General features: G+C 36.4%; 2 protein-coding genes across 2 annotated transcripts in view; one reads left to right on the plus strand and one right to left on the minus strand.

Annotated features, from left to right (window-relative positions):
• stet (stem cell tumor) overlaps positions 1 to 17,853 on the plus strand; it is an 804,488-nt gene that overhangs the window by 211,965 nt on the left and 574,670 nt on the right. The window lies entirely within an intron of this gene.
• On the minus strand, positions 12,907 to 17,626 carry LOC136855842 (uncharacterized). Its single transcript, XM_067133243.1, has 4 exons — positions 17,486 to 17,626; positions 15,892 to 15,972; positions 15,067 to 15,248; positions 12,907 to 14,354 (listed from the first exon to the last, which is right to left on the minus strand). The coding sequence occupies exons 1-4, from the start codon at positions 17,550 to 17,552 to the stop codon at positions 14,238 to 14,240; spliced, it is 447 nt and encodes a 148-aa protein (XP_066989344.1). The 5' UTR covers positions 17,553 to 17,626; the 3' UTR covers positions 12,907 to 14,237.

The raw sequence follows: 17,853 nt of genomic DNA on the forward strand, positions 1-17,853 counted from the left end.
CGCCAAGGGATTCCCGGGAGCTGAGTTGTTTTTTTTTTCAGTTTTTTTTATTTTTTAAATTTTTTTTCGTTTTTTTTGCGGGGAAGTGACGACTAGAGACTGAGGCCAAGGGCACGCTGCTGCTTCTGCTACTGTTGGCAGAATGGAGGAGGAGGAGGAGGAGGAGGAAGAGGAGGAGGTGAGGTGGAGTTGGTCTTCGGATCTTCTTCTTCTTGATGCCGAAGGGAATGGCTAGCTGACTCCTCGTGTGATGGAATTGAAGCCCCCGTGCCCCCCCCCCCAGGGGGCCATCGTTCCTGCGGTGAGATACGCCGGCGGTGGTATAGACGCACATGCATGCACGTTTGCGAGCAGTTTTTTTTTATTTGGAATAGTTTTTCTTTGGAATAGTTTTCGTAATTTGAATTCGGAATAGTTTTTCTTTGGAATAGTTTTCATAATTTGGAATAGTTTTTCTTTGGAATAGTTTTCGTAATTTGGGATAGTTTTTCTTTGGAATAGTTTTCGAATTTTGAGTTTTTCTTTCGGAAGGTTTTTCGTAATTTTTGGAAGTTTTAGAATGTTTTAGTAATTCGTAATTTTTGGACATTTTCCGGACAGTTTCCGTAATTTGGAAGTTTCTTCCAAATACCTTCGTAATTTTAAATACTTTTCCTAATTTGGAAGTTTTTCCAAATTGTTTTGGTAATTTGGAATATTTTTAGAAAATAGTTTTCGTAATTTGGAAGTTTTTTCAGAATAGTTTTAGTAATTTGGAAGTTTTTTTTTAAGTTTTCGTAATATGGAAGTTTTTAAGTTTTCGTTATTTGGATTTTTTTAAGTTTTCGTAATTTGGAAGTTTGTCCGAATAGTTTTCGTAATTCGGCTTTCATCATCTGGAAGCATTTTTTTTTTATATTTTGCGTAATTTGGAAGTTTTACGAAGTTTTCGTAATTTGAAAGTTTCCTGAAGAAGGTTTTCAAAAATTTTATCGAAGTTCAGCTATTGAATATCGCCACCTCTTTTGTGAAGCCACCCAGTGTCAGCATCTTCATCATATTTGATGTTATAAATATTCAACTATCATTAATATTTAAGTATTATCTGGATAATATTAACTTCTAAATATTTGCAGCTTGATCTGATTTGATGTTATGAATATTAATCTAATATTACTGCTTAATATTATCCCCACGGTATTTATTTCAAAAGTTTTTTTACCATTGCCTTGAAAAGTATTATCAAGAAGCCTCTAATGTGGTACTTCAGATTTTTCACTTTATTTAATGTTGCAAATATTAAACTAACATTACTATTTAGATATTATCCTCATAATATTTATTTTAAATATTTGTTACCGTTGGCTTGAAAAATATTAACAAGAAGCGCCTAATATTGTACTTTAGTTTTTTCTACGTATTTAATGTTGCAAATATTAAACTAATAATACCGTTTAGATATTATCCTCATAATACATATTTCAAAAGGTTTTTTTACCTTTGCCTTGAAAAATATTATCGAGAAGCCTCTAAACTGGTACTTCAGATTTTTCACTTTATTTAATGTTACGAATATTAAACTAATATTACTACTTCGATATTATCCTCATGATATTTTTAAAAATTTGTTATCTTTGCACTGAAAAATATTACTTTTTTATGAAAATTGTCTGTAATTTAAGTGACGTCAATTCTACTGATGGAAATTGAGTGAGAGAGTCCTTTATCTGCCCTCTCTTAATTGATTGTGATGTGAGAGCTTTGCAAGGTCGTGTGAAATGAGAGAGAGAGAGAGAGAGAGAGAGAGAGAGAGAGAGAGAGAGAGAGAGAGAGAGAGAGAGACCTTTATAGTTTGATTTCCTCGCATGGGGATGTACGAGAGAGAGAGAGAGAGAGAGAGAGAGAGACCTTTATAGTTTGATTTCCTCGCATGGGGATGTACTCAGGCGTTCTTGTTTTCTTTATTGTTGTAATTTATTTTTGTTTGTTTTTGTTTCAATTTATTGACCTTTTCGCGAGTGACGCCAAAGCATCCACCTTATGATTGATAATGACGAGCTCTGTGTTATACCTTTTTTTCTTTTGCTCTTGTTATTATACGTAACACGGAAATACCCACCATTATTGTGGTACTAATTGCGAGGCTAATGGATTTTGTGCTCTCTCTCTCTCTCTCTCTCTCTCTCTCTCTCTCTCTCTCTCTCTCTCTCAAGCAAGTGCGTTTTTTAAAAGCTCTTTGTACAGCTATCAATTTAATGGCTTCTCTACTTTTAATTAGATGTTCTGAGACATATTAGTTTCATTGTTTGTTGAATGCACAGGGACTTCCTGTTAATGAAATGAAAGTAATTCGTTTCCTTATCTACAAAAGATCAGCTTCATTAACAACGAATTCCTCATGCGGTGCACTGTAGGCATTACTTAAGGTTTTTTTGCAGCGTGCCTTCGGCCCCTAACTGCAAGCAACCCCTTTCGTTCCTTTTACTGTACCTCCTTTCATATTCTCTTTCCACCTTCTCCTAACAGTTGATTCGTAGTGCAACTGCGAGGTTTTCCTCCTGTTACACCTTTCAAGTCTTTTACTGTCAATGTCCGTTTCAGCGCTGAATGATCTCATAGGTCCCAGTGCTTGGCCTTTCGCTTAAATTCTATATTCAGTTCAGTTCAACAACGAAATAATATTACATGATTTTTTGTAGAATATTAAAAAGAAAATCTTATTGAAAAAGAGCATTTTCTTGAGTATCAGAAAGTCTTCCCTGTATATTCTTGAGACTGAAAAGAATTCAGTATTTTACGTGTGATTTTTTGATCGATTAGGAACTACTGTTCTTGTTTTGACAAATTGGCGTTCTCTGATGACCCGAGAATCTTTTCGTCAATCGAGATAAATTAATCTTTTCCCATATGTCCTTAGCAGCAAGTCTTGTGAATTCAGTGCTTTTGTCTGAGTCTGTGTCCCCGAGCCTGTCTTTGAGTCTTTGTTCCCGAGTCTGTCTTTAAGTCTGTGTCCCCTAGTCTGTGTCTCCGAGTCTATGTCTCCTAGTCTATGACCCCCCGAGTCTGCATCTCTTAGTCTGTCTCCTAGGCTATATCTCTGAGTCTGTATCCGAGTCTGTGTCTCCTAGTCTGTGTTGCCGAGTCTGTATCTCTGGGTCTGTCCCGGAGTCTGTGTCTTCTAGTTTGAGTCTCCAGGTATGTATTTCCTAACCTGTGTCCCAGAGTCTGTCCCCGAGTCTGTCTGCCAGAGTCTGTGTCCCCGAGTCTGTGTCCCAGAGTCTGTCTGCCAGAGTCTGTGTCCCAGAGTCTGTCTGCCAGAGTCTGTGTCCTAGAGTCTGTCTCCCAGAGTCTGTGTCCTAGAGTCTGTCTCCCAGAGTCTGTCCCCAAATCTGTCCCAGAGTCTGTCCCCGAGTCTTTGTCCCCGAGTCTGTCTGATCATGCCAACAATTGGACAAAAAAGACAAGACTCCATTGTCATCACAACTTCAAATTCCCCCGGATCGTCTTTTGTTGTGTTCAAAGTCCCTTTCCCAGACTTTCTTCCTCTCCACCTCGTCTGGGATCCCCTTGTGGGACTGGCCCCAGGGGACGGACGACCCCGCGGGCTTTCGGAAAGAAGCGAGTGGCTGTTGTGATTATGATGATACAGGTATGGGTGGCGGCGGATCTTCTTGAATCTGCTTCTTCTTCTTCTTCTTCCCACTAGGCAACCACAGTCCCATTTCTCTCTCTCTCTCTCTCTCTCTCTCTCTCTCTCTCTCTCTCTCTCTCTCTCTCTCTCTCTCTTGCTACAATCTGGGGCTGCTAAATTTCTGCCTCATTCTGCAGGTTCTGAAGCAATTTAGATATATACATGCTTCCTGTGAAGCTATCTCTCTCTCTCTCTCTCTCTCTCTCTCTCTCTCTCTCTCTCTCTCTCTCTTCTTCTTCTTCTTCTTCTTCTTCTTCTTCTTCTTCTTCTTCTTCTTCTTCTTCAGCATCTTTATGCATCAAAGTGATCAGATAGATCTGACCCTGATCTTAAAGAATCTAAGCTCTCTCCTCTCTCTCTCTCTCTCTCTCTCTCTCTCTCTCTCTCTCTCTCTCTCTCTTCTTCTTCTTCTTCTTCTTCTTCTTCCTCTTCTTCTTCTTCTTCTTCTTCTCTCTCTCTCTCTCTCATCTTTATACATCAAAGTGATCATATAGATTTCTATCTGAGCCCTCAGCTCGAAGAATCTAAGTTCCTCTCTCTCTCTCTCTCTCTCTCTCTCTCTCTCTCTCTCTCTCTCTCTCTCTCTCTCTCTCTCTCTCTCTCTCTCTCTCCTGTATTCCCATTTTCCATTTGGAGGTTCGTGGTTACTTGCTCTTTTTCTGTAAGTTTTCCGACCTCATGTAACCCATTGCTTGTTGTATCTTTACACTAGGAGGAGGAGGAGGAGGAGGAGGAGGAGGAGGAGGAGAGTGTTGTGTACATACTTACTCTTACTCTTTTGTCTTATGGGTCTCACTGTGACCCTGGCCTTCGTGCATCAAACCGCTAAGGTTTGTTGTATGTTTCACTGAATCTTGATTTTATCTGTGATTTGAACAGCTTGCCCACAAACCCTAGTTGTGTCATTTCTTATATATATATATATATATATATATATATATATATATATATATATATATATATATATATATATACATATATATATATATATATATATATATATATATATATATATATATATATATATTTTTTCCAAGTCCTTCCTTCCATATCCTTATGGCTAATGTATTTTCTCTTTCGTTTGATTTGTAGTTTCGTTAAAGTATCAACAAAAGTGATGTTGCTTGATGGTAAAAATATCTTGTCTCGTAGATTATTCGTATTATGAATATTTCGAGCTCATATCTTTCCCCCAAGTATATAGATTTTTTGTATGACCTTTTCCTAAGAACGTCAAACAGGAAATAATAAAAAGAAAAAAGACGTGTGATGGCACCCTCAAAAATCCGGGAAGATTATTCCAAAATGACCCGTCATTGCAGATTTTATCAGGAATAAATATTAACATTATTTTTTTTTAAGTTCTGCAATGTGCTACAGAAGCTATTCCTTCTGGGCAGTCTTCCTGGTAAACGAACTGACGAATAGCCAACGGTGAACGGAAGTCAAATTATATTACGATTTTCTGTCACACCTTATTTCTTGACGCTGTGAACGCATGAATGAGTTCCCTGATGGTTTTTGAGTTGGCTGTGATACAGACGAGCGAACTGTGCTACGAGGGGGCGAATATGTTGCAAAGGAGAGGAGGTTATTGCAAATAATGCAGGTGTTGTTGCAGAGGAATGAAGTATAAGTGAACTGTGTTGTAAATGAGCGAATTATTGCAAAGGACTGCATTGTATTGCAAAGGAGTGAATTATGTGGTAGAAAGGTGAATTATGCTGCAAATCTGTAAAGCATGTTGTAAATCAGTGATTGGTGTTACAAAAGAGTACATTATGTTGCAAAATAGTGAAGTTCGTTGTTAAGGAGGGAATCATGTTGCAGAGGAGTGAACTATGTTGTAAAGGAATGCATTATGTTTCAAGGGATGGAATTCTGTTGCAGAAGAGTGAAGTATGTTTTAAAGTAGTAAGTCATGTTGCAAAGGATTGCATTATTTTTTAAAGGAATTAACTTTGATGTAAAGGAGATAATTACAATATGTTGAAATTGAGCGAATTATATTATGCAGTGTGAATTATGTTGCAATGAAGTGAACTTTATTGCAGAGGAGCGAATTGTTACCAAGGAGTCAATTTTGTTGTAAAGGAGGGAAGTTTGTTACAAAGGAGTGAATTGTGTTGGAAAGAAGTGAATTTCCTTTGCAAAAGAGGGAACTATGTTGCAGAGGAGTGAATTATTTTGCAGAGGAGTGAATTATGTTGTAAAGGAGTTAACTTCGTTGTAAAGGAGTGAATTAAGTTGTAAAGGAGTTAACTTCGTTGTAAAGGAGTGAATTATGTTGTAAAGGAGTTAACTTCGTTGTAAAGGAGTGAATTATGTTGTAAAGGAGTGAATTATGTTGTAAAGGAGTTAACTTTGTTGTAAAGGAGTGAATTGTGTTGTACAGGAGTTAAGTTTGTTGTAAAGGAGTGAATTATGTTGTAAAGGAGTTGACTTTGTTGTAAAGGAGTGAATTGTGTTGTAAAGGAGTTATGTTGCAAAGCAATGTATTATGGCGCGAAGGAGTGCCTCATGTTGCAAAATAGTCAAGGAGGCCAGTCTGGCTTGACCCTTTCATGCCCCCAAAGCCGCTCGATTCTCACTGGGAAACCTCAGAAGTCCTGTACTCTCTCTCTCTCTCTCTCTCTCTCTCTCTCTCTCTCTCTCTCTCTCTCTCTCTCTCTCTCTCTAACAACAGTAACAACAAAAACGGTACGAGTTCAAATGCAAGAAATATGATTAGAATTGTTTGATTTTTTTACTGAATTACACAGCCAATTCGTATAGTCTTTTTTCAACAATTGAATTTGTTTTAAAAATTAAAGTATTATCCACTCTCAGTTGGCGGAGTGTTTTTTTTAATACTTAGATTTTTTTTCTATTCTCTTTCTGAGGGAATTCTTGAGGTAATGTCGTGTAATACTGTATACTTTATATAAGGTATTGTGCGTACGTATTTACATATATTCTCCAATGGAAATTAGTGTAACTTGAAGTGATAGATAATTTTTTGGGGTGTGGGCATACTTATGTGGATTTTCAGAGCTTGTGTCAAAGGTTGCACTAGGCATTTTGTGAACAGTATTTCAACAGCTTTCATGCAATGAATGACACTTCTGTAATTCAACTTCAGTTATTCTGGAAGAAAGGTTAATTTAACATGCGCCTTCTTATGTTATATTTGTTAAATCATAGTTTGGTTCTCTGTAAAGAAAACTATTGTGCCGGCTTTGTCTGTCCGTCGCACTTTTTCTGTCCGCCCTCAGATCTTAAAACTACTGAGGCTAGAGAACACTGGGGTGGTAAGTTGATCATCCACCCTCAACCCATCAAACATAACCAAATTACAGTCCTCTAGCCTCAAACTTTTATTTTATTTAAGGTTAAAGTCAGCCTTAATCGTGCTTCCAGCTTGTGATATAGGACGAACCACGCCGGCCGTTGTTAAAATTTCATGGACCGCGGCTCATACAGCATTATACCGAGACTACCGAAAGATAAATCTATTTTCGGCGGCCTTGATTCATACGCTGTGGCAGCTGTACCAGAAAACTCGATTATTACCGAAAGATGCTTCGGGCATTTTTGGTTTCTTGTATTCTTTCTTATTTTAGTCTCTCTCTCTCTCTCTCTCTCTCTCTCTCTCTCTCTCTCTCTCTCTCTCTCTCTCTCTCTCTCTCTCACATATATATATATATATATATATATATATACATATATATATATATATATATATATATATATATATATATATATATATATATATATAGTATATGTGTCTATTTATACATATGCATACATTACATAATATATATATATATATATATATATATATATATATATATATATATATATATATATATATATATATATATATATATGTACGTATGTATCTATGTATGAATGCATGTATATACATGCAGTCTTCGAGCACTTTCTTCTTTTTGGTCTTTAACCCTGGGTGTGGACAGGAAGTGGGAGTGTTGTGTGAGAGGAATTAAGATTCAAGTCCCATCTTTGCCTCGGGTCTCTCTCTCTCTCTCTCTCTCTCTCTCTCTCTCTCTCTCTCTCTCTCTCTCTCTCTCTCGCTTTCCTGCCTCCTCATCCTCCTCCGACACCCAAGCGTTTTTCTTTCGATTTATTTTCCATTTCTCTCTCTCTCTCTTTCTCTCGGTTCTTCCATTCGTATTTTCCTTCTTGCCGCATTCTCTTGCTTTAGACTTGCTTTATTCTTCTTCGTTTATTCTTGATTTATTCTTTGCTTATTCTTTTTTCTTTTCATTCTTTCCTGTTGTAGACGACCGTGACCTTCCGCATTACGTTATGGGAGTGATCAAGAATGTGAGATGATGGAGAATAAACACTGAATGAGAGAGAGAGAGAGAGAGAGAGAGGTTTGGCTTCTATCGTGACTGGCAAAACAGTTTATAGACGGAAATATTTATCAGTGGAGACTTGAAACGGACAAAATGTTTATGGCTTACAGAGAGAGAGAGTCTCTCTCTCTCTCCTCTCTCTCTCTCTCTCTCTCTCTCTCTCTCTCTCTCTCTCTCTCTCACTGGAGTGAGCATTAGCGTGATTTAAAACTTCCACGGGCTCTGTAATGATAGAGCACAGATGAAAAATTACCCTCACGTTTTGTTTATATATATATATATATATATATATATATATATATTTTCTATTATATACATATACATATATATATATATATATATATATATATATATATATATATATATATATATATATATATATATATATGGCACAAACAAAACAAACACAGTCAGTTTCATGAACAAACCCGCAATGTTACTTTAACTAGTGACAAACATGGACAGAAAACTTTCAGGAAGCAACAAACATAGACATGAAAAAACGTAAAAGGAATAATTATGATATATATATATATACATATATATAATTATCGGCATTATTGTGATGTTTTTTCATGTCTTGTTATTTGATTTCTTAACATGTTGTTACTAGTTTTAAGTGGCATTGCGGGTATATTCGCGAAACTGACTGTTTGTTTTGTTTGTAAAACGAAGCGTTTCTACGTCGTGTCTTTTAAATTGCGAGTGTAAGCTTTGTTTGTTTGTGAACAAGAGGTGTTTGTGCTGTAATTGTGAAGCTGACCGCCTCTTGTGCCTCATCAGTGAAACGTGACGTGTTTGTATTTTGTTTATGATTTGAATTTTTTGCGTTGTTTGTACATCAGGAGGTGTTTGAGCCGTGTTTATGAAATTGGGTTTCCCAGATTACTTGGGAAACAGCAGCAATCGTTTGTGCCTGGTTTGTGAAACTGGATGTTTGTCTTCTTGTTAATGAAACGAGTTAATTTTGTGCAATAACTACGCAGCCGGACATGTTTGTGTCTTGTTTGTGAAAGTTAAATTTTTTCTTATATGTGCAACAGGGCTTGTTTGTGAATTTTGATGTTCGCATATTACCTGCGATAGTGGACGTGTCTGTATATTACATGCGAAATAGGACGTGTTTGTATCTCGTTCGAAACCATACGTTTGTTCCATGTTTGTGAAACTGGAAGTATTTTACTTTTATATTTTGAGTTTTGTGTACTTGTTTGTGAAAGTTTTTGTGTTATTTGTTATACAGGACATATTTGTGAAAGTGGACGTGTTAGTATCTCGTCTGAAACGATATGTTTGTGCATTCCCTGTTTGTGTGAAACTGTTTGTGTTTTACTTTTATTTGAGAGTTTTTTGTGAAAATTTTTTTGTTATGTTTTAAACAGACCATATTTGTGAAAGTGTGCTTGTTTGTATATCGTCTGAAACAGACAAGTTTGTGCAATGTTTGTGAAAATGTTTGTGTTTTACTTTTATTTGTAATTTTTTTGTGAAATGTTTTGTGCGTTATATGTCAAGATAAGCATTTGTTTGTGTTAATACACAAAATTTTTGTGTTAGATGTTAAACACAACATTTTTGTGTTAAATGTTAAAAAATTTTTTTGTGTTAAATGTTACACACAGCATTTTTTCCGTTTAATGTTAAGCACAGCATTTTTTGTGTTAAATGTTAAACACAGCTTTTTTTGTGTTAAATGTTAAACACAGCATTTTTTCTATGTTAAATGTTAAACATAACATTTTTGTTAAATGTTAAACAGAAAATGTCCTTTATATATCTCATCTGAAACGACGCCTTTGTGCAAGACATATCTGTGAACCTGCATGTGTGTGTTTGTGTCGTCGTTGCTGTAAAGAGGTCTGTCCTGAGAACTGATTGCTGCATGCAACAGCGTTGTTGCAGCAGGAGCAGCAATCACTCCGTTACCTGCAACTGGATTACTCTTGCCCCCAGGCTGCTTTGCTCGGCCACAGGTCAGGGTTAACGACAAAAGGTTCCCCGCCTCTGAGAACGTACATTATCTCTCTCTCTCTCTCTCTCTCTCTCTCTCTCTCTCTCTCTCTCTCTCTCTCTCTCTCTTCAGTGTGAATTGGGAATAAAAGTTTGGATTCGACTCTTTCTCTCTCAGAGTAATTGGAAATAAGGATTTGAACTTGAATTTGAACTCTCTCTCTCTCTCTCTCTCTCTCTCTCTCTCTCTCTCTCTCTTCAGTGTGAATTAGGAATAAAGGTTTGGATTCGGACTCTTTCTCTCTCAGTGTGTATTTGGAAATAAAGATTTGAACTCTCTCTCTCTCTCTCTCTCTCTCTCTCTCTCTCTCTCTCTCTCTCTCTCTCTCTCTCTCTCTCTCTTCAGTGTGAATTGGGAATAAAGGTTTGGATTCGAACTCTCTTTCTCTCTCAGTGTGAATTAGGGAATAAGATTTGAACTCTCTCTCTCTCTCTCTCTCTCTCTCTCTCTCTCTCTCTCTCTCTTTTCAGTGTGAATTGGGAATAAAGGTTTGGATTCGAACTCTTTCTCTCTCCAGTGTGAATTGGGAATAAAGATTTGAACTCTCTCTCTCTCTCTCTCTCTCTCTCTCTCTCTCTCTCTCTCTCTCTCTCTCTCTCTCTCTCTCTCTTTTCAGTGTGAATTGGGAATAAGGTTTTGGATTCAGACTCTTTCTCTCTCCAGTGTGTATTGGGAAATAAAGATTTACTCTCTCTCTCTCTCTCTCTTCAGTGTGAATTGGGAATAAGGTTTGGTTCAGACTCTTTCTCTCTCCAGTGTGTATTGGGAATAAAGATTTGAACTCTCTCTCTCTCTCTCTCTCTCTCTCTCTCTCTCTCTCTCTCTCTCTCTCTCTCTCTCTCTCTCTCTCTCCAGTGTGAATTGGGAATAAAGGTTTGGATTCGAACTCTTTCCCTCTCCAGAGTAATTGGAAATAAAGATTTGAACTCTCTCTCTCTCTCTCTCTCTCTCTCTCTCTCCTCTCTCTCTCTCTCTCTCTCTCTCTCTCTCTCTCTCTCTCTCTCTCTCCCACATTCACATGCTCCCTTACTGCAGATGCTGCGATTTCTTTGAGTGATTTGGTGTCAGTGTTGTTGATGAGACTGGGCTTATGCCAGCACGGATTTTAAATTCTTAGTTATGTTAAGAAATGTTTCGCTTGTTTTTTTTTTTGTGGCGGTTGTTTTTAGTGTGTTGTGTGTTTTTTCTGTTTGGTTTTCCAGCAGAACGTCAAAGATTTATTCAGAGATATATCGTTGCTTTTCTAAAGGATTTTGTTACGAAAGAACAGCGCTGATTTTATATTACCCTCAATAGTGAGCTGATACTTACACACACACATATACGGTATATATATTATAAACATTCATACACACATATATGTATATATATATATATATATATATATATATATATATATATATATATATATATATATATATATACACATGTCATACATATACAGTATATACATGTCGAATTCAGCAGGGATTGTGGCTATGAAAATCACGTGTATCTGGTAAAAAGTAACCAGTAGATTCTATATATGTATTTCAGCATAAAAGGCAGTAAAAACGATTGCCCACTTGGCTACGATGGTGAGGATGGGTCTGTTCCAGCTCTAATAAATATATCTGAATTTGACAGGTATATATATAAATTTATATATATACATATAAATATGTACGAGCTGCAATAGACTTTTATCCTCCTCGTTGTCAGGTCGGCAACATGACCTCGTTGTGATTATGAGACGCGGGTTCGTTTCTCGCTACTGGACATCATAACTGCTTCAAATTTCTTGCACTTGGATCCAAAGGCTTTGCAGTGACAAGCGTATCCAAAAAGTGCGAAGAATTCGAGAAGCTAAGAGGTGCATTGTGGCTATTACAGTTACACATTTATAAATTTATTTATACATACATACATACAAACACAAATAAGGATGTCCGTGTTAAAATTCAGCCCCAAAATAATAATCTTATAGATACAGAACTGGTCATTCTGCTGCACATACTTGTAAAAATAATATTGAACAGTCATTGGACCAGACAGCATCGTGACCTCTTATGAATATTCAATGAATGCAGAGAGCAGTCAGAATTTTAATTGTATTAATTATGCGGCGGTTCAGTGCAAGTATGCAAGATGTGCATTCCTCTTGACGTTTGCGTAGGAACCAGAAGGATTCGGAAGCTGCTCAGTAATATTAATTTGTTTATCTTTGTAGAACCGTGACAGGTTTTCTTGCTATCTTTGGAACAATATGTCTTATACGTTATAATTTTTAATCTTTAGTTTTCTGAAAAGAAAACTGTTGTGCCGGCTTTGTCTGTCTGTCCGCACTTTTTTCTGTCCGCACTTTTTCTGTCCGCCCTCAGATCTTAAAAACTACTGGGGTTAGAGGGCTGCAAATTGGTATGGTGATCATCCGCCCTCCAATCATCAAACATACTAAATTGCAGCCCTCTAGCCTCAGTAGCTTTTATTTTATTTAAGGTTAAAGCTAGCTATGATCGTGCTTCTGGCAACGCAACAACACAGGCCACCATCGCCGGCTGAAAGTTTTATGGACCACGGCTCATACAGCATTATACCGAGACCACCGAAAGATAGATCAGTTTTCGGTGGCGTTGATTATAAGCTATACAGAAAACTCGATTGCGTCGAAGAAACTTCGGCGCATTTTTTACTTTTTTTCTTACCCTCAGTCATAACTACCGTGCTTATTCTCTTCCATTCACTTTTTATTTCCCTCTTAAAGATTATTTTCCTTTTAGTACGCTTCATTCAACAATAGTTGTAATGATGAGAGTATTTCAGTTTATTCCTTGACAGCAATAACACGATGTAATGAAAAACCGAGGTTAAGAAGAATGAGGTCTTAATAACAGTTTTATTAATAAAAATAGATCAACAATGAAAGAACACTGAACGATGCGTTAATTAACAATGAAACGCCACAGACAACGAGGTTAGAAGTTTGATCCTGAGAATTAAATTAAAAAGACAAAAAGGACACAGTTACTTACTTAAAAAAAATTGTCTAAATAAAAGACCCCTTTGTAAAGGGAGGATGAAAATGCATGACAGGCCTCGCTGGAAAGCCTTGACAAGTACGGAGAGGCGTAACGAATGCATGACAAAAGCACACAATGTGAATGCAAGATTAAACAAAAGTCTTTAATACCCTGGAAATTAACTCTAGTTCCAGGACGTAGATCCCCAAATACATGTGGGTTAAATTACACAGGTGTTACAAAGGGCACACAAAATCTGTTTATACATTAATTCAAAACCGTACAAGAAGATGATTTGTTCCTAATCAATACTGATACTAAATTGGATAGTTGAAGTTTTATATACGAGCATCCAGGACTTTCCTGATGGGTATTAATTTTACTAGTCGATCACGTTATTGTGATGATATTTCTCGCTCTGTACATTCTAAATTCAACACATCACAATAATAGTCGTCTTAAGAACTTCCAAAAATTTTATTTGCATTCGATGTACATGTCTTCCATAAAGGAGAGTTGGCTCAGCATTCCCTCCATCCATTCGTACGAACATTCAACATTGGTATCTTGATTCCCATTTACTTTCATAACTCGACTCGTCCTAACATTCATTTTCAGGTTTCTCTCTCTATAGACACTTACAGTCTCGTTTATCAATCACTGGAGCTTTTCCTCACTACCACCAAGCAACTCTTCTGGAAATACCAATTATTCCTCGTGCCCTATCCCATAAACTTTACGCTAAACCTACCAATCTTTCTTATGTATATCAAATTACAAACTTTGCTTTTACTATAAAAAAGAACTGCTTACCCATAACAACTCTTCTTCTATGTTACTAAACCTCAGAACCTTCCTCTTAACAGTTCTGTCATTAAATTATCTGTAAGTCCCCCTTGTCAGTGTGCATATTCATTCTAGCACCCATTTATAAAAACCAAAACACTGTATTGTATTAGATGATCTCATTGTATAGAGCTGTTGGTTTTGCCACCATAGAAAATCCATCTCTGACGCCACAAACAGGACCCCTGTACTGGGACAGTACAGACTTCTGGAGCAAGTCAAGAGCAATCCTTTGAAAACTCAGCAGAATCCCTCTCATTTTGAGACTGCCTTGGCCAGCCAGTCCAGAGACTTGTCGATGCCACTCGAATCAAGGGCACTGGTGCCCTGGATGAACCACGGGCGCTTCAGGCGGTGGAGTTCAAGGGCCTCTGTGATGACGTACGGCGAGGCAGCCTCTGGTAGATCTTGCTTATTGGCCAGGATGAAAAAGGGCAATCCTCCTTCAGCTCTGACTCCTCAACCTGCCAAAAAGGAAGTTTGAGCACTACATTAAAGGAGTATCATTGTCCTCTGATATGTCTTCTTGCTGTTTATTATTATTATTATTATTATTATTATTATTATTATTATTATTATTATTATTATTATTATTATTAAAAATGCTCATAGTAGTAGCATGAGTCTTGAAATGGAAGAATAAATCCACAGTTATGTATGGGTACATATATTTAAAAAAATATGTCTCTGTAGAGATTTATTTTTAAATATATATACCCATACATAAGTATGGATTTGTTTCTCCATTATTATTATTATTATTATTATTATTATTATTATTATTATTATTATTATTATTATTATTATTATTATTATTATTATTATTATTAGATTTTGAAAGGTGTAGCTTATCTTACTGCCAGCTATTCCAGGTAAAAGGTTTAATTTTCTTTGCATGATGAATGCTAATTTTTACAATTGGCCACTAAATATTCCATTTCTTTTGCTAGCATGCACATGAAATGGAGCTAATATTTTACTGTAACATTTATTCACCATCAAGTGAGGTCATCCTTATTGATGGCTGAGGTCATTCAACCGCTGTCAAGTGAGGTCACACACCCTTCAGTAAGGAAAAAAAGTGGACCTTTGAGTATGCGTTTGCTAATTTGGATAATTTTAAGTTGTTTACTGAAAGTTAGCCACGCATGATTTATTGAGTTAACCCTTACGTACCAATCGGTGTAATTCCTCTTTTGCCTCGGCAAACCTCTCCGAGGCAGCGCTGTCCACGACGAAAATGAAGGCCGAGGTATCTGGGAAGTAATGCCTCCACAAGAGGCGGAGCCTCTGGTTGGTGTTCAAGTCCCACGCTCTGAGACTTACGTTTCCGTGTTCCACCGTCTCGACGTTACAGCCTGTATGAGGGTGTGAAGGAAAAGACTTATTGGTAATGGTACTGTATTCGTACGTGTCTTCACCATGTTTTTCCGTTCTTTATTTTTTTTAGGGACATATTTCCGAAATCAGACAAATTTCCCTGAAATTGCACATTTTTCACAAGAAATTTGACATTTTCCCTCAGAAATTAGACTTTTTCCCAGAAATCAGATTTCTTTTTCAGAGATCAGGCTTTTTTCCCCAGAAATTAGAATTTTTCCCAGAAATTAGACTTTTTTCCCCAGAAATTAGACCTTTTTCCAGAAATCAGATTTTATGTCAGAGATTAGACTTTTTCCTAGAAATTAGACTTTGTGTTAGACATTAAACTTTTCCTCCAGAAATTAGACTTTTTCCCATTGCATTTGGCTAAGACAAAGATGGCAATTTTCAGGGAGTGTTTTTCATCAGACAAAATGTTTAATTTGTATGGAATAATCACGATCATTTTAGAGTGACAACACTTATCAAGAAATTGATGCAGTAACAGAATTCATTATATTATGTATATAGAATCTACTGGTCCCATTTTATCATATATCTACACGTATTTGTAAGAGCCACAATGACGTCACAACTTCTGAATTGCTCTAAAACGTATTTACGAATAACTTGACTCACCAATCGTCGGGATCGTCTGAACGACTTCGCCCAGTTTGATTTTGTAGAGGATCGTCGTCTTCCCAGCGCCGTCGAGGCCGACTATCAAAGAGAAAAATATCTGTTAATGAAAATTACAGTTATGAATGAAAGGTTCTGACACGGAAAATCATGCTAATGAATGAAAGGTTCTGACAAAGAAAATCCTAAGTATGAATGAAAGTTTCTGACAAAGAAAGTCATAATAATGACAAAGAAAATCTTATTAATGAATGAAAAGTTCTGACAAAGAAAATCCTAAGTATGAATGAAAGGTTCTGACAAAGTGAGTCATAATAATGACAAAGAAAATCTTATTAAATGAAAATGGCAAAGAAAATCCTCTGAACAAAGGTTCTGACAAAAATCATAATAATGACAAGAAAATCTTAATAATGAATGAAAAGTTCTGACAAAGAAAATCATGATTATGAGTGAAAGGTTCTGACACAGAAAATCATAATAATGACAGAGAGAATCTTAATAATGAATGATAAGTTCTGACAAAGAAAATCCCAAATATGAATGAAAAGTTCTGACACAGAAAATCATACTAATGAATGAAAGGTTCTCACAAAGACAATCTTAATTATCAATGAAAGGTTCTGACAAAGACTATCATAATAATGAATGAAATGTTCTGACAAAGACTATCGTAATAATAAATGAAAGGTTCTGCCAAAGACAGTCATAATAATGAATGAAAGGTTCTGACAAAAACAATTAAAATTATGAATTAAAGGTTCTGCCAAAAAAAATCATAATAATGAATGGAAGGTTCTGACAAAGAAAATAATGATATTGAATGGAAAGTCCTGACCAAGAAAATCATAATTATTAGTGAAAGATTCTGATACATTCTCATTGCAAATGAATGGTCTTCATGATTTGTATTTAGTAAATAAATGATCTTAAACGAGTTTGAACCAAGATATTAAAATTAAACCAGAGGAGCAAAATTTGTTTTAATTTAATTATACTAAATAACTTTATGACTTCTACTAATAAAGTGAATAATTATAAGTAAATACCAGAAGGGGCTTATAGTGTTCGGTAACAGCTTCAGTGTCTATGTTTGAAAGTCAGTCTGATTTAAAAAAACAAATTTATGCAGATTTAATGAGTTAGTTTTATGCTCTTGATGACTAGAGGTGAACGTGACCTTGCTCAGGTACTGGGTGTTCTTGGGGCAAGAGCCCGTGCTGGCATATGGTCAGATTAGTCTATATGCATGTTATTGCTGATTTTATGAAGATTGTCTTGCGTGGTGGAAGTGTGTATTTCCTTAGTAATAAAGGTCTTCACTTAGGACTTATCAGTAATGGAACTGTATTCTTATCTGTCTTCACCATATTTTTGTTAGGGACATAACCAAAAGCACTTATTTTCCGGTTTTATTTTTCTAATCACTTTCTTTCTCAGTATAGTCTCTCTGGGGTTTCCCAGGAAGACTACTGAGAAAGGAAGTGATTGGAAAAATGAAACAAAACAAAAAATAAGTGCTGTTGGGTTTTGCCATTTTTCGACAGCCTAAAATGATGAACATGTAAAGATGTACAGAGGAAACAGTTCTTACACATCATTATCCTGTGGGGCTCAGTGCACCGGACCCAAGAGATGATACTGCTCAGTGTGGCTCCCATAATTCACTGTGACACAACCTGAAAAATCTAGTCAACAAAAACAGTAGATTCTGTTTCGTACAAACACTTCTGTGATGAGGCTTGTGTTCAGTAAAGTTCAGAGTTCAAGTGTGAGGCTTCTATTAGCAAAGTTTTACGAAGTTCAGCGTCTGGCTTCTGTTCAGCAAAGTTTTTCAGAGTTCCATTGAGGCTTCTGTTCAGCAAAGGTTTTCAAAGTTCCGCGTGATGCTTCTGTTAAGAAAAGTTTTTCAAAGTTCCACTGAGGCTTCTGGTCAGAAAAGTTTTTCAGAGTTCCATTGAG

Source organism: Macrobrachium rosenbergii, chromosome 1 (genome assembly GCF_040412425.1).
Source record: "Macrobrachium rosenbergii isolate ZJJX-2024 chromosome 1, ASM4041242v1, whole genome shotgun sequence".
Classification (NCBI taxonomy): Eukaryota; Metazoa; Arthropoda; class Malacostraca; order Decapoda; family Palaemonidae; genus Macrobrachium; species Macrobrachium rosenbergii.